The sequence below is a fragment of the Cyclospora cayetanensis genome, unplaced genomic scaffold (genome assembly GCF_002999335.1).
Source record: "Cyclospora cayetanensis isolate NF1_C8 unplaced genomic scaffold, CcayRef3 CcayRef3_contig_83, whole genome shotgun sequence".
Taxonomy (NCBI): Eukaryota; Apicomplexa; class Conoidasida; order Eucoccidiorida; family Eimeriidae; genus Cyclospora; species Cyclospora cayetanensis.
In genome coordinates this window covers 100,305-124,366 of record NW_020312756.1, presented here as the reverse complement: position 1 = coordinate 124,366, position 24,062 = coordinate 100,305, and the positions used below count along the sequence as shown (strand labels likewise).

At 48.8% G+C, this 24,062-nt stretch overlaps 2 protein-coding genes across 2 annotated transcripts; both read right to left on the bottom strand.

The window, feature by feature from the left end:
* Positions 1 to 572: 572 nt before the first annotated feature.
* On the bottom strand, positions 573 to 4,969 carry LOC34623555. Its single transcript, XM_026335872.1, has 10 exons — positions 4,915 to 4,969; positions 4,223 to 4,320; positions 3,809 to 3,982; positions 3,300 to 3,677; positions 2,955 to 3,066; positions 2,669 to 2,760; positions 2,293 to 2,465; positions 1,914 to 2,099; positions 1,351 to 1,607; positions 573 to 1,075 (listed from the first exon to the last, which is right to left on the bottom strand). Exons 1-10 carry the CDS (start codon positions 4,967 to 4,969, stop codon positions 573 to 575), a joined length of 2,028 nt encoding a protein of 675 aa, XP_026191657.1.
* A 6,374-nt stretch (positions 4,970 to 11,343) lies between these two features.
* Positions 11,344 to 24,047, bottom strand: LOC34623556. The gene is made up of 29 exons (XM_026335871.1): positions 23,753 to 24,047; positions 22,993 to 23,479; positions 22,733 to 22,826; positions 21,857 to 22,206; positions 21,583 to 21,708; positions 21,345 to 21,429; positions 21,109 to 21,224; positions 20,571 to 20,746; positions 19,773 to 20,304; positions 18,913 to 19,648; positions 18,352 to 18,715; positions 17,957 to 18,138; positions 17,226 to 17,408; positions 16,735 to 17,112; positions 16,568 to 16,703; positions 15,946 to 16,105; positions 15,486 to 15,773; positions 14,881 to 15,394; positions 14,644 to 14,745; positions 14,314 to 14,495; positions 14,216 to 14,226; positions 13,997 to 14,161; positions 13,577 to 13,682; positions 13,422 to 13,488; positions 12,946 to 13,107; positions 12,641 to 12,741; positions 12,391 to 12,484; positions 12,028 to 12,216; positions 11,344 to 11,583 (listed from the first exon to the last, which is right to left on the bottom strand). Exons 1-29 carry the CDS (start codon positions 24,045 to 24,047, stop codon positions 11,344 to 11,346), a joined length of 6,621 nt encoding a protein of 2,206 aa, XP_026191656.1.
* Between the last annotated feature and the right edge of the window lie 15 nt (positions 24,048 to 24,062).

Below are 24,062 nucleotides of genomic sequence, written 5' to 3'. Positions count from 1 at the left end.
AGCTTCCTTATCCAACGGGAGGGACTTTTTTCCTTGCCATCGCCAAGGCAGAACCCCTTTTTGCTTGTATGGTCCATTTTGGAGGAGAGATGCCCAGTAGCGGCCCCTTTACCCTATCATTTCCTCGCGGGGTGGGGGGAAAAGAAATCCGCAGACACGACGAGAAAGACAGGGAGCGTGCAACGGGTGGAGCAGTTGGAGGGCTAATCAAGATCCTACTGCGACACACAAGGCCTCTACCTAATATGCTCGGAAAGCTGGATACCCGAGCAGTCCATATTTAATGCGAACGTTTTCTTTGCACATTTCCAAAGGACCGTGGCATAGCATAAGGCGAACGAGAGCTCTCGCCAAGACTACCGGCACAAGTACCCAAAGGCAGTGACAAGAAGGAACATGTAACGTTTAGAATTGCTCCCTTGGCAATGTGTGAATACCGTTACAGATACACCTACGTGCCTCCTACTTCTATGTGCACACCTGCGTCGGCGCTTGAACCAGAAATCGACGCACATTCAAGTCTACCCGCATCTGCCTGTTTTGGTTTTACAAGGATAAGGGAGCTGTCTCAGTCAACTTTCTCCGTGCTCTGTTGCACTCTCTGAAAGCGCAGGTAAGTCCCCCATGTCTTGGGAGGCCCTTGCGATGGCAGCCGCAATGGATGCGCAGTCCACAGGCTGGGGCTCATCTTCTGCTTGCTGGGGTGCCCCCCTGGGAACCACTGCCCCCGCGGAGCTTTCCGTGGAAACTTTGCTCCCCGCTAGAGGAATATTTGAGAAGAGGAGTGAGGCAATGCCCCTCTCTGCAGGCCAGGAGTATTTAGCGCATTCTTCGTGCTGAAAACCAAGAGACTGACCCTTACGTGTGGGCCCTGCTGACGGTGGCGGTCCAGAGGAGCCTGCCTGAGACTTGCTGGAGATCCTTGTTGTCGGATACGGCGTTGTCTGAAGATTTCCATGATTAGGGGCATTCTCTTGCTCGGATTGGGGCACTCCAGAAGCCCCCGAGGTCGCCGATGCAGCCCCCGCCTGCCTGCGCTGCCGTCGTACTCGTGCAAGTTTTTCTGCGGCGACAACTGGCAATCCGCAAGAAAACGGAGAAGGGGGTTGAGGAAGCACTTTACGAGGAGAATTTTTAGTGAAAGGCTTAGTTCGTTGAGCATGCAAGAGATTCAACCGCGGCAACAAGATTACCAATACAACAGTAGTAGCAAAAATCCGCAGTCGCGCAGGAGCAGCAACCGACGGAAGCATTGCAGGTGATGCGGCAGCCCCAGCAAGGAGAAGAATGTAGTAAGCAAAGGCATCATGAATCGCACAGGGATTCTGCATGGCTTTGAGTTTGGCAGACCTTGTTTCCAGTGATGGCTCTGTTCAGATTCTTGGAACCCTCCGACTTCGGCAAAAACCCTGTCGATCCTCTGAATGACTGCACCTCTGTAGCCTCTCTGGCACAAGATGTGGGAGACCTTTGAGGTGGACAGACACCCAGGAGTGTGCTTTTCCATTGCCGCGTAGGTCTTTTCCCCCAGTCGAAACTTTAGCACATCAACGAACCAGTTGTACACGCCCACGCCATCCAGCTGCCCGAAAGCCACGTCTGTGAACCTTGAGACAACACGCAAAGCAGAGTAGAGCAGCAGAAAGTGCAAGTTGGGGAATGGAACGCAGACAGAATAATCGGTCCGCAGACAGACACCAGCACACGCTAAAACCGAGACACAGTGAGCTACACGCAACAGGGAAGAAGGTTGAGGGGATCATTAGAGTCCCCGCATATGAGCGTTCTGAGGATTTCCAAAGACAATCTTCTTTGGCGGCTCCTCCTGGACTTGATTTTAGTTTCGGAGGCTGTACGAAACCTCTTTCAAGGCCCCAGCTGCGACTTCTCTAGAGAGGTGCTTGCTGCCTTACCACTGATGGCTGAGTGCCTCCTGGGCTGAGATTCTTGTGTGTGGATTGAAGTCGAGCATTCTGGCGAGAAGATCCAGCCCGTCCAAGTCCAATTTTCCAAAAAGCACGGCGTTCAAATTGGCCCTCTTGTCGTGCTCGCTGAAGAAGTGGCTTTCTCCGCGGTTACCAAAGGGATAATGCTGCAGCCTGAGGCATGCAGAGTCACCGAAGGGGAGGCAGCACTAGAGGACGTTTTACCGGCAAATAAATGCCAAAAAAAGACGGTGGCAGGAAAAGGCAACTGCAGAAAATGGAGGAGAGAAGAAGCAAACACCGGCTGCGCGGGGGCAGCAGACAGCACCCCTTGGTATCTGCAAGCAGTACCAGTGTGCAGGCATACGCTGTGCAGTTCGTCCACTCCGCTTCTGTAGGTGTGCCTAGTATCTTTGTAACACGAATAAGAACCTCGAACTCCTGAGTCCCCTTGAAGAGAGGGATGCCTCGGAGCATCTCCGCGATGATGCACCCGGCTCCCCAAATGTCGGCTCCTAAGCCGTAGTGTACTCCCTGTTCCTGAACCATTAGAGTGCAGATACACCAGGCATATTCTGTACTTAGATGATGGCGGTGGAATCAAAAAGCTGTGGCTTCCTGCACGGCAGCGAATAGGCGTTAAGACTTCGGGCTGGCCTTGACTTCTTAAAAAGGGCAGAACCGCAAAAGCACAAGCTCTGCTCTTCTGTTTACTGCCCACCAAAACCAGCGGTAGGACAAACCTCGTTTCCGCTGCCGTCGTCTATGCGCATCCTTCCCAGAAGCACCTCCAGAGGTCTATAGTAAATAGTGCAGACAGTTGGCGTAACCTCTCCTGCAGCACCAAAGCTTAAATCCAAAAGCCGCCGTATATATCGCCTGCATGGATACCCATTTAACGGCCAAATGATCATAGAAAGGAGTAGGGCTCACGACGCTCAGCTGCCACAAGGGGGGGAGGCAGCGGGGGGCTGACAGAATGAAGCAGTCAAGGCGATTTCAGGCAGTGGTGCTACTAATATTGCATACCGGCATTTGCTCGGAAGCTCCTGCACAACCCCAAGTCTCCAATCTTCAGTACACAATTTTCGTTCACTGAGGTGAGCATTAAGTTGTCGGGCTTCAGGTCGCGGTGGCACAGCTGAACGCATGTAAACAATAACGCGTAAGGCTACAACCAAGATTCGAGTCGTGTGACTGTCAGCTGTCCACACCAGAGAGCAAATGCATATGAGATAGACGAGAGAGAATACACTGTCAGGCGGAACCAAAAGAGAGTGGAGACAGAAAATCACAGTACACATCGCAGTACTGATTGAGACGCTGTGCAGAGCATCACAAGCAAGGCAGAACAACCTATCACCGTGGCCTGACCTTTTCGTTGTGCAGAAATGCCAATCCATTGAGCAGCTGAAAGGCCAGAAGCTTTGCATGTTTGAGGGGCAGCCCCCACTCTGGAGAGACGCCTGTCGCGGGCTTTGCTTCTCTCTGCTTCGCGAGAAGCTTCTTCAGATCACCCCCCTCACACAGCTCGTATGCGGCGAAGACAAAGACTTGCGTTGGCTTCAGCTCCTCGACCGCCAGCTGCGCCTGAAGATCGCGTCTTAGTTGTTCCTGGGACTCACGGTCTGCCGCCGCGTGCTGCCGGCGTGCCCAGTGGATTCGTTGCTGATTGATGTTATCTACCAAACGTGGAAGCTGGTCTATGAAGAGATACCGCATACGGACGAGATTTGGATGCGTGCCGCACGACTGAGGAAACAAAACGAAAAGCGACCGCAATTTTCATGCATTCGTTGAGATGGAGGGTTGGCTATTGACACATCCCAGCAAACCTGCGTGATTTGTTACCGGTGGACAGTTGGACCGTCCATGAGACATACAGAAATGGTGGAAAGCTCGCGGATCGTGGTGCATCCAAGTCCTTCTTCTGTTACTGTTCGCGTTTCATCGACATAATATTTCACAGCAAAGGTCTCTCCTCCGCCAACGCCATCTTCCGGCTCTTCCACTGCACGATACACATCTCCATAGGTGCCGCCTCCCAGCCGCTCCACCTGCGCATCAACGGTAACACAGCTTCTAATGACGAGGAACCAATGCTTTAGCCATGTACCAAAGTTAAGTCGTACTAGTTGAATAGTTACCACCAGGCAATCCTGGGTTTTAATTGGATTTCCACTAAAGCACCTGCTGGCCATCGGAAACGCATTGTTTTATTAACGCTATATGAATTTCAGGTCCCTAGATTCACATTTCATAATCGAATAACCATCTCCTCTATTAGGTGGACCTACCAGGCGGAGCCGATGCTCTCGCGGGTCTTCGAGAGGGTTAGGGGAGCGGAATGGGATGACCTGCTGAATAAGGTCGACAGTAAACTCCTGCATTATCACTGTCTTTCACTTTTTAGCTGACAATTTGCAGGGTTTTCCCCCTAGTCCCGGCCGCAGGACAGGAGTGTGAGATGGTGGATGTGGGTGTTATCATGGGTCTGCTGCTGCGGTTGGCAGGAGTCAGTGGTCTCCCACCATCATCGCCATCACTAGAGAATGCAGAATCAACTCTTGGCAAATAAGCAAATTGACAGGCCAAAGAATTGTATAAGAGGTGTTGGGTGCACTGGGCTCATTGTTCCATTTCCACAGGGCTGGTGGGAGCTCTGGACCTGGTAACACCGTAACACTACGGGCGGTGCCTTCGATACGACAGCATGACTAATAAAACGCGGGGCCTTCTAGTTACTTTATTTCCTTTCATAGCATTAATGACTGGCGCAAATGCCCCGGGGCAACCTTAGATTCTTGCTTACGTCCCCTTTTAACTACGGGTTCGGTATAAACGCTGTTGCACTAAGTCCACCCTAAATTCTGCCCTAATTTATCCCATACTGAATGAAGAAAGCAAAAAATTAGGCACTCTGAATAATCGAGCTATTAACAGTCCTCCTAGTAAGGGCCTAACGCAATACTCAAGTACTATTGTCTGCGATCTTCAACTACACTTTTGGCAGTGATGCCCAGGTAAGCACCCGTTGATCGCATACTTGCTTGAGAAAATAGACTGCCCACACAACCTCCGAGTTGTTTAGCAGTAATTGGACCTGTGGGTGTACTGAGTGTGCAATAATTTCTTTTATTTCCGCTGGGAGATACATGGCTCTGTCAATACGAATTCAATAGAAATTTACTGCCGACCAGAAAATTTACCTTTCTTTGCCTGCACCTCTCAAAGTTACCAACATGATGAAGAGGGTCAGCTAGCGTGTGCTTCGCTGCAACCTTCAAAAAGTCCTAATACTCAAAGCTAGTAGCGCATTGGACCTAGCGCACTTTCACCCAGCCGCTTCGTGTATCGAGCTAGCATTACTCTGGAATAAAGGACATATCCCGAATGGCACATCACATATTCCATTCTTTGCAAGGTCTTGGCTAAATATAAGTAGGATAGTAGAAAGTGACTGGGCGTAGCTAAGCCGCTACATCTTCCCATGTACCCGCGCCCTTCCCCCTCTCCCACTTCAAACAGCGTACGGACAGACAAACAGTGTGCAAGACAAACGAAATGTTCCCAACATAGCACTATTCTAAAGGCATCCTGAACAACGCGGAGATAATGCAAATAAGAGACGAAAATGTGTGCGTCAACTGCAAAGGCTCATCGACCAGGGAATAGACAAACACACCAGCTGTCAACGAACGAGAGACCAAGCCAATGCCACCGCGGAGGTGCAACAGCTTGCGGTCGTCGGAGCGCTGAAAAATGTGGGCCATGTAATACGAGAAACACAAAAAAATAATATAAAATGTGTAGAGGGAAGCAAGACACGGTGCATAGAGCATAACCGACCTCAAAGCCCCCAATGAGGCCTAGATAATGATTTAGGGACGACATACCGTTGTGTGCCCTCGTACATATATTATTATAGAAAACCCTTTGAAAGCTAAAACCGGAGCCTCCTCGAGCATCAATCAAAGAGCCGTGTACATATGATGGCAAAACCTGCGCTGCAGAAGGACAATTAGCAAGGAAGGTGATAGCAGCGTCCCAGGGGACTATCGTTGTGAACTGAATAGAGCCAAACCATTCTCCCACAGGCAGCGAAGCCCGCAACTGATCTTTCCTCAGCAGCTGAGGCTAACAGTTCCCAACATACTTCACTAGTAGCTCCCCTCTAGTATTTCACGCACTGAATAGATATAGAACAAAACAATTTTACTGCTACTCCACATGGGTCACTTGCTTGCGCTGAATTGATTGAATTAGGGATTTTGAAACGTTTTATGACGCCGAAATTTTTATGTAGTCTTTGGCACCCCGATTTTTACAAGAATCGATAAAGTGAGAAAGGTCATTGACTCGTGAGCCGATAGAGAACAAGTGTAGCTCCCTGACCGTAAACTTCGTCTGGTCAACTTCTGGTCACACTTCCTAAAGCCTGCCAACCAATCAGGGTCGATTTTTCAAGCTCAAAGTACACTTCCGATCTCTGCATATCATAATTTCTTGCCTGAACCTCGTGATCTTCGCGAATGCATATGCATACTCTAGCAAGCTGTTTTATGAAACCTTCCGCTGCAAAGGGTAGCTGCTGACGCCGGAGCACCGGCTTCACACCCCGATCATGGGGCCTGCTCAGTGTAGGCTAGGGATGGACGAGAGCAACGGACAGGTGAGTACAGCATATAAAGCCACATACCACAAAAAGAAACACAAGGCAAGATATTGGTATTTTATGATCATAGTGTAAAAGATACTGCAGAAGAGTGCGATTGATGCGTCGGCTTCTCCATCTGATTTAGAGTGGTATTCAGTGTAAATGTAATAATCAATCTGCAGGCGAGTCAGCAATCCACGTCGAATTCCACAAAATATGCTTTGGATCCCTATTCACAATGGTACTTCTGGGAACTCCATGCAGGTCCCTGACATGAGCTAAGAAAAATTCGGTGACTGCCTGAGTCAGAGTTAAAGCGTCATGAAATGGGCACATTTGTTGAACCTGCGGAGAACATTGTAGATGATGTGTTGAGCTTTGTCGTCCAATAGTGCAGCACCACATTCCATTGTCAGGGCAGTCCAAGTGCATTCAGGAAGCGGAAGATTTGCGAATGACCGGCCTTCAGGATATTTCGCAGCCTCCGCGACTGACAATCTGGGCATGCTAGTGCACACTCACCTGCCGCGCAACGCACCTAGGCCACCAGAAGGGCCATAAGGGCCATCGCACTTTAGTGTGAATCTTGCCATGGCTTGAAAGTGCATGATCATCTGCACTGTGCACGGCAGCATTGCGGAGTGAAGTGTTAATGGTAGAGCGTCGGAGTTCCCACTTTTCTTCGAACCACAGAGGGACATCCTTAGCGTCATCGTGTTTCGCCAATTTGCCATTCTGGCCTTTGGCAATAATAGCGGATCCATGGTTGTCAATAGCATAAGACTCACGCAAGGTTGATAGAAACGTATATCATCACAAACAAGAGCGGTTGCACTGCACAATAGATGAGTACCTCGAGTTTTATGGGAACGGGTCGGCTCCTACATTCGCCGTTGCTTTGATAAAATTGACTGCAAAGCTGTAAAGTAGTGCTACAGGATACACTCAAGCCAGCGACCAACTCTAGGTTTATCATAGTCTTGAAAAGTCTTAATAAGTTACATTAAAGACTGGGGGTCGAACCTGACAGCAAAAAGATGCTCACAGGAATAAGACTAGCGCCGTTAAAGGCTTATCACGCAGTACAGAGCTCCTTTTCCTCCACTGGATACTGCTCGGTTTCGGCAAGGTGATGAGAAAATATGCGGTAACTTAGTGCCCTGGAGAGCTCGTAGCCTGTTGAGAGAGAGAAGCATCATCATCTACGTCTAGCTGTGTCACTAGCAACCATTGTCTGGAAAAAATTGATGCGCATAATCCGGCAGCAAACGGACCGGAGATGTAAGGTACCTGATTAGCGTCTTTTCTGCGACATAGGCCTCCTCTGCCCAGCTCACCATCTGTGTTTTCCAAAGTTGATAGCCAAGGGCGCAGCGATTCGAGCAATCGAGGAATGATATTCTGGCAAAAAGGCACAAGGTCATGGATCAACAAAGCGTCCTTGTGGTCAAAGAAGAGGTAAAGGCCACGCCCCGATTGCTTCAGTTTTTGTCGAATCTGGCTCAATTCTTGCAGCCAACACGCGTAATCCCAGGAACACAATTGCTCTCTGGGATTCAAACGCTTGCGCGCCTTAAATTACTACTGCTTGCCCCTTAACGGCTAGGACGCACATTGTAGGTGCACTTGGTGATTATTGAGGTTTCAGTTGTATACTAAGACGTCGCCCATATGCACACTTATCCAGCTGTTTTTGTTACGCTCAGAATAATTTCGAGCAACTTGCCGTGGCAGTGCGACTGGGGCATAGAAATCTACAAGCGGCACACAGATATACACGAGTATGCGAGTATGGGTGTGTAACGCCGTTCTGTGCATGTCACCACGGTGAATAGCATTTGGTGTTAGGACGCGTCTATGAGATTGGCCATTAAGCAGACTGCTGATCCGCGTAGTTCGGTAGTGCTCAAAGTCGGTGGTCGGTTCCCGCCCTCTGTACTTTTACCCAACAAATATGGACCTGCCGCCCAATCTCCTCTTGTGCTTTGAGGTCTTTCGAAAGAGCAGAACATAGCTTTAGAGGAACCCACGGATCTGCAGAATACGGTGCGCTGAACAACCAGCACGAGGCCAGGCTGCTAGCAGCTCGTCAATTTTTAGCACGTCCGTGAACTCCTTGATATTTGCCCTGGTTGTGCTGTTCTACGACCAAGACTTTTGTCAAATTTTTAGATGACGAGCCCCTTCAAACCCAATTAAGACAGCCTGCTTGCACAGAACCGCCTTTTTGTGGTGCCCTTGCGCTGCTAAGCAGCCTAAATAAAGAGTGCCTCACACTGGTGCGATACTGAACCTATTTCTATCAGCGGAGATGGAGCAAGCCTTGCTGAGCAGACCAGGACGTGCTTTTTCCTGGTGCCTTAGGGCACACCAACGTCAACAGCGCTTGGCGGTCTCCCCATATGCGTATTCCATTGGGTCACCCATGGAATTCCTAGGATTACTTCATAGTATACCACTTTACCGTGTAATAACGGGTCATGCTGGAATGACATAGTCCTACCTGAACTGGCAGCTAGCAACCCCCAGCGTTGCCGGTCCTTGTATTCTGCCGCCCACCAGTGAACTTGAGTCACATGAGCTGCGCTAACGAGAAAACAGGCAGATTGCACGTTTTCACGATCTTCTCGGAAACCGGTTCATATCCAATGTAACATAACACTGTCGATTCTGGGCCATTAGTGTGGTTTGTAAAAATGCGGAAACAGCCTGTGTTGGTGCATCTTCTTTGGCTGGCAAGCAGCCTGCTTCCGCTCAACACAGTCTCGTTGTTCAAGTCCTCTACCTGTTTACGCGCTTACTGCTCAACATACATATCCCGATTTGCTAATTAGAATCAGGGGCATTGTTGGGGGTGTGCATGGGGCTGCTCCGGAGAGCTGGTGAACTCTAATTTTGACCTGAGGCTAGGGCCAGTTGGCACATCCCTGATCCACAGGTTCTAAATCCCAGCTGAGCTCCTTCTTTTCAGTCAAAAGCACAAGAGTTGCGCTCATTTGGTCTCGACACCTCGACTGTCTCAGTATTTATGAAGTCCCACCAGCCTTATTCGCTGATTCACTGCCAATGTTGCAGCCATCGGACATCGCACTTAGGTAGATACCTCGGGCTTGCAAAATAATCTTTCATAGTTCTTAGTATACAGTTATATTGACAAATTTTACTGTCTAAGCTTTGTGAGGTCTTCCAAGTCTTGCTGTTGGGCTGATCTCGACAATGTCTGGTGACCCAAAGGCGCTAACTGTAGTCATCCCTGCAAGCAAACGACTTTCTCTGCATGAATAGGGCCATCGCCAAATTTCGTCTCCTTTTAATAAATATTGCAAGGGGCACTAGTTCCTCCTGATGGCTGACGAAACCTTCCAGCCTGCGTCCATGCTTACGGCTGCCTTTTTGGTATACATAGCCTAATCAATGGATATATCATCATTTCATCGGCTAATAAATTATACGTTTGCACCAGCTGTAAGGCTACTGTGATTACATTAACTTTCGGACCTCCCTCTGCTGCTTCAACGGGGGTTGTGCCAGCGTTTACTTTGTAGTCAGAGCGTTCTTTCTTCAGACTGTGGCCAAAACAAGAAATTGAGGGGATTATCGAATAGCCCTATCGAAATCAAAGAGCACTCGGGAAACCTGGCATGCCACTGTATTTGCAGAAAGTGGATGAGTGGGGTACAGCTGCACCAAACCACGCAGTGCAACTATGATGCTACACCAAAAGTCACCGCAGGACAATGCCTAAATCCACACTCGATATGACCTCGGTAAAAGTTGGTTGTCTACCAAGAAAACTCCGTCCTTTCTCCCGCTTTTACCCCACAGAGGCACCGACATGAGGGGATAGAGTCAGCTAGGGTACGCTTTGTTTCGCCCCAGAAGTGCACCAAGCACTCTTAGCTAATTGCACATGGCATCTTGCGGACATGCACACGACGGTGAGGCTTCGTGCATCCAGCCAACAGTACTCTGCAATAAATGAGGTACACCACCAGACATACCATATATTCAGTTCTTCACAACTTCTTAGTAGAATATTGCCAACGTAGTAACGTTATCGGGCATAATTTAGCCGCTACCAAAGGCGTGCTCTGGTTGCTGGGTCGAGTTGAAACGCTCGAAAAATTCATTTCTGCCTGATGCACTTTAGACTTTGTGTAGCTAAATATTTTGTCCAGTGTTTGTGACGGACCAGAAAAAAAAATAGAGTCGGCCAAGCAAGCCAACTGATCAAAGAATGGAGTCTTTATAGAGTAAGGACTAGCCTGTTCTGCAGCTGTCTCTAGATACAATATTCCAGAGGATTCTGCGGTAAGTTTTCATATTGATGCAAAATGGCTAATGCTGGGTACGCTCTCGTGGCATTGATGATTTGCGGACTTCTCACGACTGGTCGGATTCGGGTATGCACTGGTAGCAGCCCGATTTGCCACTACTGGTGAAAGAGCGCTTTTCGCAAGGTGCTGCGCTACAACATTTCCCCCCTACCACAGGTTTCTTTATGAAAACATGTAATAGTGCCGTCTACTTTTGCTGTATTTTGTCGCGAGGACAAAGTATGGGTGGAGGGAACGCTGCCAAGATTTACTGTACAGGGGCGATAGCACCTAAGAGCAGTTTCCGCGGAGCGTTGTGGTGTCTTCGGCCCAAAATACTGAGGGGTCCACGTGTGCACCTACAACGAAAAGTGCAAAGTTGTTTGTAGGGGTCTGCACGGGTTAGGCCTTGATTAAATTTTAGTAGCACGTGCACTCAATGAAGTCAAGTACTCGACATCAAGCTCTCAATCCAAAATAAGACTCTAAATCCCTGCGTAAGCACGAACTTGCCTTTAATTTCAATTTGGTTGAGTAGTCCTTGCAGTCTCTTAATCTCAGAGTCTCGTTTCTTCAGTTCTGCTTTCAGGCGTGTCAGCTTCTCTAGCCGGTTTCTTTCCACAGTGCCATCATTGCTTGTGTTCTTCAGGCATAGTACACTGGTGTGACAATATGCAGTGCATCGCTTGACTTTATAGGTTTCAATTAGCGCTTGAACATATCAGTAAATAGATTTTTAGCAACTCGGCCTGCCCAGAAGCTTACGCGAAGATACTTCTTTTCCTTCAGCTGCTGGGAGAGCATTACGGTGCTCTCTCTTGCTAGTGCGAATCGATGCAACAAGTTTGTGTGACGCTTAATGATCCCCTGACGCTGTTGCTCTAGTTTCGCTTTGGTCTGCTGCTGCTGCCTGAGTCGAGCCTGAAGCTCTCCATGAAAAATGAAGCGTGATCAAGGAGAGTCAAACTGAAGCTAATTGGAAGCCGACGCTCAGTTAGGGTCCAGCGGAGATCCAACGCACTAAGCTATATGCAGCGTTCTCAGGAGTATTTGCTCTTGTTGTCTCGGTGTACTTAGCAAGTACCACATGCAAGTCTCTCAATAATACATGAGTCTAGTGTAACCTTACCCGTTTATCACTTAAGAGCTCCACATCTCTCTCGAACACTGGCTTCAGCGGTTCATTGCATCCTTGAAGTTCCGCCTTCTCTGCGGCTTTGGCTGCTGCTTCAACTTGTTCTAGTGTTAGTGAATCCCCGAAACGCACACGCTCTACTTCTTTAAATGCTGCCTCAAGTGATTCCAGGCGCTGGGTGCTCTGCATGTCAAACAGACTACGCATAAACAAAGGGTGCATGTGGCCTCCTTTGCTGAATAAACGCTAGTAAGCGACTTTATAGCCCTTGTGGATTCTGCCGCTTGGGGCGCGCAGGTCGTGATACCACGGTTGCATGGGGACGTGTGTAGGGTTTAGTGTTACGACTCAAAGTACTTGCTTATAGTCCTTTTTCGCGCTTGATATTGCGTATTTTAGCTGTCTCATGTCGTGTGCAACAAGAACTGTTTCTTGCTGTAGCCCCAACACCCTGATTACGCAAGTCCCTTGAGGCGAAGGAACAATCACTGCTCATTTTACTGGAGCTACAACCAGTTTGGCTCTTCCCGGTGAGCTTGAAGTGCGGCAAGTCAGGAACTAGTGCTTCTTAAAACAGAAGTATCTGCTCGATTCCAGGTGCGCCTACCGTTGGTTTAAAGCTGAAAATCCTTTATGACTAAAGAGCACTGCATAATCGAGCTGCTCTGGGAGCTGCCATGCATCGTCAGCAAATATCAAGCAGCGGATCTGCGTATGCAAGGGGCACCCCACTAGTACATAAAGCTAGTAGGGCATTGGCTCACGGTGGCGAGTCGCGGGCAGCAAACCACTGGAATGCTCACACAGAAAAGTAAAACCAGCACTTTTCGGTCATTTAGCAATCGTAGGCGCAGCCAGCACTAAAGGGCAGTTTTTGTTTCTACAAGCGATAGGCGGAAGCCCCAACCTTGCTGTAACAACGTAGCCTATCACCTGGGATGCTCGCAGAGGCGCCGTCGTGATAACGTCGTTGAGGGATCCCTGCAGTTCTCTCAAAAATTTGTGGATCGCAGCTTCCGCAGAGCTATAGCGGCATGCCTGCTGCCGTTGCAAAGCCTGGACTTTGCCATATTCCTGTGGACATGCGCTTGAAGCGAATTAAGTGGGGACCATATCGTCGCATCTGATTAAGCGCAGCTGTCTTTGTGTCAAAATACGTTTATTAACTTGGCTGCGCCGATTAGTACTGCAATTCTAATTTCGTGTTCTGCTACTCTAAACCCCCATTATCCAAACGTTCTACAAAGCAATCTTTCCCCAACCTGTGAAACATAATAGCTTCCTATTGCGAAACAAGTGAGTATGCAGAGTACTTTCCGAACTTGGATTTTTGGTTGCCACAGTAGAACTAGAAAGCCATAAGAGTGCTTTCCGAGACACTGGCTCACCTTCTTCAGGTCGTCCAGTTCCCGTTGATGAAGCGTGAGTGCAGCTGCGTTTGCCATTTTCTGGTCCCTGAACTCACGTCCACCTTTCAGCGTCAATGCATTTCTTAGTCGATACACTCAAATCTTTTATTGTGCACGCTCATTGGCGAGCTTACCTGAGCTCCAAGATGGCCTCGTAGACTGCCATGTCACATCCTACGGGGCAGATATCTTCTATGCTCTCTGAGTCCTGTTGCACGCGCTCGGTCTCATCGATTTCAGCTAGAACCACAGCACACCCATTAATCCATTCAGGTGTCATACACGCTCAGCTTTTGCAGCTAATCGCCTCGGGTACATGCGTTTCTGCAAGGGTGTTGCCTTTCTGTTTCTACACTCTGTCATACAGCGGCGTAGCGAACAACTGAGAACGCGTCATTCGAAGCCGGGTGCGGTTCCATACGGATTGAACTGACTTTCGAGATCGTTCTCTTCACCTTCGGCACTTCGGAGGTTCAAGGAGGGCGAGACTACCTTCGGCGTCACCTGAATATAGAGTGAACTTTAGCGGATAAACCATAAAGGGAAGGGGATACAAATGGAAGCAAAGCTAGAAGGCCGTTTTTGTTGCAGCATCTTAGCACAAGTAGATTTAGGAATATTTGGGTATATGAGTACATTGCGATTAAAAATTTCCATTAGTGCGGCATGTTGTTGATTTCTGGGTTCGACAGCTTCCATGGCCCGTCGGCGTATTTCTACTTCATTCGCCTACGGGAGAAAGAAGCAAATGAAGAAAAACGATAGAATCCTACGCCCACGCAGGCTTGAGACAAAGACAGCATCTGCTTGTGGTTTGCTGGATCAGAAATAGCAGCTCGGGGATCGGCAAAGATCGTAAGGTTAGATGCACCACAATGCTGTCCTCACATGACAGCTTTCAATGCCCTGCTTCTTTTCAGTCATGCACGTTTCAATGGCTTTAAGACGATCTTCAATTTCCTTGCATTCTTTTCGCGTATCTGAGAAGTCCTGTTGAAGTCGTGATCTGCGTGGTTCCATGGATTCAATTATCGTCAGCTCACGATATTGCTCCTGCATACCATCTTAGAGATAACATGGTTTTTTTTAAAAGAAAAAGCTTGCCTGTTTCGCAAGCAAGTTCCTGTATACTTACATACAAGTGCCTCTTTGAGATTATAGATCGCAGATAATATTGTGAGCAGTCCGACAACCGTCTTACGAGCTGATTTAGTCGTGCAAGCAGTAGTTCCTGCTGAACAGACGTACGCTCCTCTAGCAGCCATCGTACTTCTTGGTCGAACTGACTAATCCCACTCGATATCTACAGACGCAGCCACAGTATGGGCTTAAAAATGAGAGACCTTTGCATGGACGTGTTCACTAGCTCCAGTATTGCTGCTTTTCTTGCGCATGGCCTGCCATTCAGTAACCTGTGCGCCTGGGGTGCAGATCTTACTGCGTCGAGGAATCTACTAGCTTGCGCATGGAGTTCCAGGCTCTGCAGCTTTGCCCGGTCCATTATTTCGGAAGGCAAGGGACCACAGGAATCCGATTTCTCCAAGTGTTGCTGGCAGCATTTTACGCTCTCTTGGAAAGCAAAGACTCTGCAGGCCACGCGGCTTTGCTCAAGCTCGCACTTTCTGAGGCTGTTCAGGATATCCATAAAACGCGTCTTAAGCTCGAGACCTTTTTCGCAAACGCCACCGGTGTACAGAGGGTTTGACGTCCTGAGGTGTCCAACAGATGCATTGCATGCGTGGGGTTCTTCCCCTACCGAGCAGGCCTGCACCCCTATGCCGGAGAGAGATGCAATTTGGCGCAAATGCTCAAACGATACAGTGAAGTCGTCTGGGAACCGATGCACTTCACCAAGTGTAGTTTCCAGCTGTGCCATCTCGGCCCTGGTAGCATCAGTTTCGTATAGTGCTCCACTGTTGCTAAGCTCCTTTCGGCGCCCTTCTAAGAAATTTCTGAAACCAAATAAGCATCCAACTGATATAAAGTCGCGTAAGGGGCTCAGTAAAAGGCTCCGCTAAACCTTACTCATTAATTTGCACTAACATGAGCTGTTTCTTGTCAACGGTCCACAATGATCCTTTGCATTGTTCGCTCAATGCTGCATTGTGCACTGTTTGTACTAGCGCTTTGGCTCTAAGCCCCTCTGGGGAATCTTGTAGTTGGGCGATGTGCAGGGAGTCGATGATTCCGCTAAGTAGGCGTAAGCAAGTGCTGAGGAGCTCCTTCCGTATTTCGGACATTACAGCAACACATTGGTTAAACCAAATAGCTTTAGTTGTTGTCCACTTAACAAGGTCCAGCATTTTGCTTCTTTTTCTCGATGAAAAAGCCCTGATAGCCACAGGACATCATATCTAGCCTCAAGCTGTTATGATTTTTCGGCTCTTCCCCCTCTCTGGTAAGCTGTCCGGATTTCCTGCAGAGCGAAGCGCGTTGACCTCACGCAGAGCACAAAAGTATTGCTGCGACTTTTCGGGCAGGGCGTGAGCTGCAAGGGGCTTACAACGAGCACTCTGTCAGAGTACCAGAGGCAGTGAGCTTGTAGGCGCCAAGGCTCTTGATCGTTTCTGCAATGCAGGAGTCACTCTGAGGATCGGTCAAGCCTTCCTGCGGCTTTGCTTTGAGTAACTCGTCCATCGCCTGCACGTGTTGCCTCCGGGCATCTGTGGGCAGTATTTTTTCCAGTTCACATCATTTTGGCTCTCGTTGACTGCCGATGGCAACAAGGATTTGCAATAAGGCTAGCAGTTAAGACAACAGTTCTTTATGCTGAACCCAGACATAATTTCAGTGGAACTGGGAAATGTTGAGGTAAGGATTTGTAGCTGTATCAGCATCCACAGATTGTCAGCTGTGCTGACCTGTTTTACTGCGGATCTCAGCCTGCTGCATGGGCTGGATGAAGCCTTTCGGCCCACAACAGACACCTGTCTTCTGCTTTGTTTCGGGATTCGCGTATGTATACGATGTTGATTCAATGGTATGCCTTCTGACGGAGTCTAAATAGAACAAGAGTGCAAGAATTTTGAAGGGCTAGCTGAATTTAATCTATTGGAGTAACTTCCTTGCAGTCCCTGCTGCAAGGCAGCATCTCTGTTGCAGATCTTTTAGGTTCATGTGCCTACCAGGATCTTCCGGATGTGGCGCACGCTCAGGCATAAGGAGGCGCTTAAGCTCTTGTGTTCGTGCTTCTTCGAAGAGCGCCTCCATATCATCAGCTTCACGGGAGCCGCACTGGTCTTCTTTTATTGCCTGAAGTGTCTGTACGTCCTGGAGCAACAGCACAGCGTACAGCACTATGCCATTCGAGAACTTTATACACAGACTCTTTTGGATTTGCTGACGTAAACACGGAACATACAGGACCGAACCAGTAGAAGCGTGCAAAGGCTGGAGGGCAAGTGTGTAGTGCGTCTACAGAGTGGCTCACAATTGATGACTGGTCAGTGGGGAACGAAGAGATGTGAAGACCATCGCCAATGCTGCTCACTGCCACACCTTCCAGAACTCCACCTAGGAGTTTCTGCAGATTCATATCAAGTCTCGTGCATCGTAGTATCACAAATACAGTCAAGCGTTTACTGCGACCACTTACCGGCGATATGCAGCACAGCATGGTTACCGTTAGACATGCACACTTGGTGGCCCTTCGAAAGACGTCAGTGACCACCTATTAAGCCTGCCCTCTAGATCATCACCAAATGAGTCACGTACAGAACGCACATTAGATAAACATACATAGCTTTTCTAATTGGAAATTCGCTGCAGTTGCTGAATGCGTACCGTAAGATCTGAGATCAAAATTTGATGCTGATCCCTTGCGTTTTGTATCTCTTGCTCTACTACCTCCAGATATCGCGCGCTTTCAGCCTCACTTTCACGAAGAAGGCCATCCCAAATCACTAAGTCCTTCAGAATCTCTGGGGTATTAAACCCTGGCAAGGCTTTGAATTCGGTCACCAAATCCTATTATTCAGCAAGTACAATCAAAAAGGAAAGTCTATTTACGAAGCGTTCTTGCACACATATTCATATAAAATTGCTGTTGGACGTCTTGAGCGTGTACCCCCAGCAATGGTAAAAAATTGTGTTTGTGAAGGCATATTAGAGTGGCCGCATTGTTCCACAGCACGGCCAGTATCCCGTTCTACTTATCCACAAGGCCGCATTTCGATGTGCGCATGGAGTTCTAAGGTAGCGCACAACCTTGCCTTATAGCGATTAGATAGGTCTTGCAACTGGCGGCTCTCTTGGTGCTCAGCGGCGTTCATCACCGAATCATCTTTTTGGTCCTTTCGTAGTCTGTGCTGTTCCTGTTCAGGCAGGCACATGCTACGATTCTAAAGGTAGCGAAAAGAACGAAGCATAATGATTGAAATCACATAAAAGGTGGGGAAGGTAGTGCGGCTTTGCGGGATCAATTACGCGCTTGATGCCGCTCCCGTCGTAGCGCCTGCTAGGAGGCCGTGTAGCCCCTCTAACTAATGTACTTGCTTATCCATCTATTTACACACCATGATTGTGGGTTCTGTATTGTCGATAATGTCTGCTGCCATGTCTGCAGTAGCCGATGGCTCGGACTCATCTGGTAACGCGGAATCTCTGTTTGTCTCGAGAACCCCAAAAATGTTTGCTTCTACTTCCATGAGTTCATCGATTCGCACAAGGTTTGGACAAGGTGGTTCCAACTCCTTTGCTTTTCTGAGGCAAATATTAAGCTGCAAAACCCTCCGTGGCGCTTGTAAATGCAAGGCAAAAGACAAATGCAGCTAGCACTGTGACATTACTTTTGCAGTCCATACGAGCTGCATCGATGATTTAGCTAATTATCACGATGCACTAGCAGCGCCTGGGAGTCAGTCGGGGATGCATATGGCTGTGCCACAAACGCACTTGCGAGTGATCGAACTTGCTGGGAAACCTGTATCGACGGCGACTTGAGCGTTTTCGATAGCCATATCTGACTGGAGCAAGCGACGGAGAAATTGCTGCTGTTGCTCATACTTTCCTGACTGCTGTTGGTTAGACTCAAAACAGCGGAAATGCTGTGCCTGCGAGTGTTCTGCTTTGGCTTGTGCCGCTTCAGCTTTCTGCGCGTCTTGTTCAGCTTCTTGCGACTTCTGGCATCGCGACAAGATATCAGCCAATTCAAACTCGCACCTCCACCAGGTCCCACTTTGAGCTGCTGCATTTAGAGCCCACCTACCACTGCATCCAATAGGCCGCGCCAAGATGCTGGTAATGCTTCCAGTATGACAATCAAAAACCCTAGTCTGACGATGGACAGCACACACGCAATTTTTTCAAGTTGGCATAAAAGCGATCGAAGGGGATCATCACCTGATGTTCATATACTGATTTGCACAAGGCATACATAATATTGAATTTCATGGAACAGGGTAGTTTACTGCAACCATTTGCTAGGCCAAGATACGAAATGAAATGTACAGAGGGCTGTCTATTGACATACCACAACGCACGCCTGGGGGGTGTCGGCAGGGAACAGCAGTACTCGTCCATCGGATGTGCCGGCGATAAGCAATCGTTCGTCAAAGACCGCCACAAGCTTAGTAAGGTAAGGCCCCTGGCATTCAGCACGGCTGGTCTCCGAATGTCTGGGGCTGAGCTGCTGGAGAACTTTGGAAAGCAACACCATAGGGTGAGCCAACAGAGTACGGATTTGAGGGTTCGGCGGGTGCTGCGGAGTTCCCGCCTCCAATAGTCTCTCAAGCGAAAAGCACCAAATGGCGTTTCGCATCTTACTGGTTCCAGAAAACAGCAAGAAAAAACGTGATGCAATCAGCATTTTGTCAACGATCCTAGGTGTCGATGCGTTGCTGAGACCGTTGTCATTTGCATTCCAAGTTGGCTTGTCAGGATTGTTTGGGCAGGCAACCAACTTGGCTGTTGTTAATGCAGTAATATGGGCTGCTGCTGTGACCTCCACGCGGTGACGTGTTTGCTGATCTACTGTTGATGCAATTGAATGTCGTGCTTTGCTCTCAGCCGCCGTTCTGCTTTCGACGCATTCATAAGATGAACTTCGTTTCGTCTTGTATTCGTTCGTGTTAAAGACTCTGACCTTTGAATCGGCAACCACTTCCGATTCACTCTCAGTGCCACTCAAGTCTTCCTCCTCCCTGTCATTCTGGCCCTCCGAACGAGCACCACGGAGGCCAGCAGTTGATACTTTTACATCGATACGCCTAACACATGCAGATAAAATTCGGCAGCGAATACGCCGGCTTCAAGTCGCAGGCGGCATACATCCTTTCGGTAGCCTCCCGCAAAACCAAATGCGCAATCATGCCACTACTCTGTTGACCTCACCTGAAAGAAAGGATGCCAGTAAGATCTAAAGGGTCTTTTCTGGGGACCCTGGATGCCTTTGGTGGACACTGGGCTGCTTCCTCATCTGAAGCACTGCCTTCCTCCGGCGTGCCTTCGTCGCCAATTTGGCCCGAACTTTCACTCGTGGGTTCCTGTACCTTCTCAAGGTCGTCACTTTCGGAAGTTACCCCAGCGCCCTCTCCTACTATGGTGCCGTTTCCCAGGTTTGCCCCACCATCTTCCGCTGCTGCTCGTTGCGCTGGCTCTTCACTAAGAACCTGCAGCCCATCCAGGATTATTAGCGCTGCATCAGCTGCAACACCGAGGAGGAGCAACGGGTGTTCCCATGCAAGGTGCATCAGAGGCTCAGAAGCCTTGATGAATCCTAAAGGCTCCGCTTCCCAGCTCCTTTCGGAGCAGTTTCGAACTCCTGCGTATGTATATGAGTCTGTTGCCTCGTCTTTAGGGGCACCAGATTTAAGTTTTAGAAGTAGTAGAACTCCATCTTCTCCTAGTGCTGCTAGGCGCTCCCCTGACAATCATTCCAACGAGAGAGCTCTAGCTCGTTAGCATCTCAGCTTGTTCGTTGCTTATTTGAAAGAGGCCCGCTATATTGATGTAACTTAAAGCGTATTGCATAGTTGCATGCTTGCCCGAAGTTTCCCCGCATGCGTACATATTAAAATATTTGGTATGCGCCAACTTGTTTACAGCGATTCGACTCTGAGTCTCATTAAAGGGCTTCACGATTTACGCATGCACCATTCTCCCCCTGGCTCAACAGTACTTGTACGCTACCTGAAGGGTCCACAGCCAGCTCCACAATGGCGCGTTTGTGAGTCCTTATGGCCAATAAGAGCTGTGACCCTTTCACGGAAACTTCAACTAGCCGTACAACTCCGTCCTCAAAGCCCATAAATACGAGGGAAGATGTTGTCCCTTCAACCGATGGCATCAGTGCGACACAACGAATTCTACAAAGCCAGCGTCTGCACAGCCATGCCAAAAAGATGCGTTGTTCAAAGCAAAGAATCTAATTAAGAGGCTAATTGAGTAGCCCCAACCGATAAAGCCTCAACAGCCACTGGGTAAGACAACGATGCGTATGGCAGACAGATTACCGGCATGTCAAGGCCATCCGGCAAGGAGCACCTCCCCAGGAACGTATGGAGCCATCGCTGCCAACTGTTACCAAGGCTGAACAGCGGGTTCAAACACGTCACGATTTTCTATGGGTTGTCATATGCAAATGGGCAAAGGGGTGAATACAAGCTTTGTACACTTTTCGGATGATTGGTCAAGCTATGTAGGGCCCACTGATCTCAACGTCGATCGCTTGGTTTGTGGTAGACTTCTTTTAGACCCACCGTATTCGTTTTTCATGCCTGCATCCGTCTTTCCAGTAGCGACCTCGATTGGGGCAAGGATACTACCGGCATGAAAGTCAAATACCTGTAAAACGCAGCATTGCATGTTCTATTGCGTCGAGATAGACAAGGCCCTCAGATAATTGGCCTATGGTAATTTAGTACAGCTTTATAAGTATAGGAAGGAGACATCAGAGTGGCTAACCTTGACCAGATTTTCAGATGTCGGCGAAAAGAGCCATGTAGTGCCACGTCCATCCACTACCACCCAGAATAGCTCCGAAGAAGCTCTGAGAGCAGATGGTAGATTAAATTACGTTTGCTTTCTACCAGCATACCTAGAGCCTATTTTTTCTAACTTCACGATAGCTGCATCAAATGTCAACTCGACGCTAATTTGGCAACTCCCTAGCTGTACAAACAGAGAGCACGTCCGGTTGTACCTGTCGGCTAGGATACTCTTGATTGGTAGATTTCCTGGCATGGTGAATGCTCTAAGAGCAGAAATTGAGATTGTAGTGTTTTGACCCATGGCTTCAACTGCATTCAGCACGGTATGAGCGGCCCACCTGTAGCAAACTCTAACACACCGGTGCGTAACAATGCTGGGGGACGCACATTTGTACATGCCGTTGAGTGCTCAGCTTTGCGGGACGTACATTTAAAGCCAACCTCCGCCGTCGTTACCAGTTAAATATGAGGGGGCCAACTACGAACCATTTTATACAACCGTCGGTGCCGGCGGAAACAATATGGTCCGTATTCTTCGGGTCCCTAAACAGGCTATTCACCATTCCTTTATGGCAGGACACAAGCTGTGCGTTAGAAGAGTCTGAAGAAGCACATTTGCCCTCCTCTCCATTAGCAATTACCACGGGATCATGAAACGAGTCCCTACATTTTGCCCGCTGAGAACATATCGCCTTCACCCCGGTGCGCCATGCCACTGCAAACCCGCATTGCCATTGGCCTCCCTCACTCTGTTCTCGCGCGACGTCGGAGTCTTGTGCGTTAAGATTTGTGGACGCAGGCAACAACTGAAGCAGTTCTGCCATTATATAGCCATTCTGGAGGGTGGGTGCATACACAGCACTACAGGAATGCTATTTTGCTTTGACCTGCAGTGCACTGGCTTCCCCATTGCCCATCTGGGCAACGCCCCCGAAATGTGCAATCTTAGCTAATTACAGCGATAATATGAGTGTCTTAGCATTGAGATACACGGAATGAATATTCCTCTGATTAGTCAATGTTCTCTGCATGGAACTCACCTCCCAAAGGAGCAGGCTGCCAGAGTCCGAGCCGGACATCAGGAGGGAGCCCGTGAGCTCGACAAAACAAGAGACATCTGAGACTGCCAAATGCCTGAAGTGGAACATTTTCCCCTACGATAAGCGCCATAAACACGCAGCACAAGTGCCTCCAGGGTCTGTATTCACGAGCCCGACGGATCAAACTTCTCTGGGTGGAGGCGCCCGCACACCACGCATACTCCTTGTCGGTGCATGCCTTCGAGGTAGAAGGAGCACAATGCCTCAAGAAAATGCGAGCTTCTACAACTAGGAATATGGGCATATACTTTTACACACCGACCTTCAGCTTTAGTCCGGTAAACGTTCGCGTTGCTGTCCAAACGTAAACGTGACGTAATCCGGACGCAGTAATTTGATAGGCAAAGAAAGGGGACCTGTTTACAGCGCACCCCAAGCATAGTAGACACAAGCGGAGGAAAATTTGTAGATCTACGGGCTGACAGGACTAGACCAACACTTGTCTACATCTGCAGCGTTACACGGTGTACTGTCTTGGGCGGAAAAAATGCACAAGACTAAAGTCAAATCTCTTCCTTGTACCATTCAAGAGCAAGCACTTGCAATGCTGGTGCCCTCAGGCGGAGGAATATGGTGCCGTCGGAAACGTTCCAAAGGGTTATGTAAGAAGTGGAAAGGGAGGAAGTTTCTCCATCATCCCCTTCCCATCCAACTACAGCGAGGAGTGGTACTTTGACAGGATCAAGTAGCTCATCTTTTTCAGTAGTGTCCGCCGGGATGTCCTTTGCATCTACCACAACTCTGGGTACTTCCTGAGGCCCTTTTTCGTCTGTGTACTGTGGACTTGGTGTGATATCAGACGCGCCACGTCCGATCGTGGACTTGTCATCAGAAGCTGGTCCTTTCTCCAAATTGCCTTCATTCTCGGTGAGACCACATACAGCATGCCCAGCATCTGGTCCGATAAAGGGAAACTTCCCTCGGAAGGCAGCAATGGAAAAACCGCGTTCGCTAAATGCCTTGCAACGTCGCACTAGTGCAAAGGTTTTCGACGAATAAATATAGATACCTGGATTCTCCATAAACAGGCACAGAGGTCAAAATGTAGGAAGGAACTCAAAAAAACAGAAATGGTGTGCAGGAGAATCAATGTGTATGGATACAAAATGTCAGGCGCAGATCAAGTCTCTAGCAAAAGTCCTTGACTTCTACCATCTACAGACTGCACTGGCTGATTGGTCGTCTCTCCTCCATGGGGTTAATTTTAAGAGAAATCGCGATCCGTTGCCGTGGCGCTATTCAAACAAGTTCACATTGCTTTCACAGAGTGCCTTTTTCGAACCTGCAGGTTTTCCTATACTCCGGCCACAGATGGCTATTAGTTCGTGATCTCTATCCACCGCCACAGCTGAAATTCCCATGTCATCCTCAAAAGATTTCGCACGGTGCAGTAAATATGATTTCCCGAGGCTCAGGCTGCTGCCAAGCTGAGATTTCACTGACGCTTTGGCTTGAGCCAAAGCTTCAACTGTGTACAAAAGTGCGTGGGTGTTGGTAATGCACAGCAAGGTCTTGCTATTGACAATCAGCACCTGCTGCCTTGTAACATCGTGCCCCCCAACATGAGTCGTCCTCATTGAAGACTGCTCCAT

Bases quoted from the DNA above. Each gene is read 5' to 3' on its own strand.
- LOC34623555 (XM_026335872.1), bottom strand. From the start codon at position 4,969: ATGCGATCAACGGGTGCTTACCTGGGCATCACTGCCAAAAGTGTAGTT. The intron at 2,100-2,292 runs GTATGCCTGCAC...TGCATGCCTCAG, and splicing joins GAGTGGACGAACTGCACAGC to GCTGCAGCATTATCCCTTTG. The intron at 1,608-1,913 runs GTAAGGCAGCAA...TGTTGTCTCAAG, and splicing joins GAGGCACTCAGCCATCAGTG to GTTCACAGACGTGGCTTTCG.
- LOC34623556 (XM_026335871.1), bottom strand. From the start codon at position 24,047: ATGAGGACGACTCATGTTGGGGGGCACGATGTTACAAGGCAGCAGGTG. The intron at 21,709-21,856 runs GTTCGTAGTTGG...AGTTTGCTACAG, and splicing joins ACCGACGGTTGTATAAAATG to GTGGGCCGCTCATACCGTGC. The intron at 21,225-21,344 runs GTTAGCCACTCT...TGCGTTTTACAG, and splicing joins CATCTGAAAATCTGGTCAAG to GTATTTGACTTTCATGCCGG.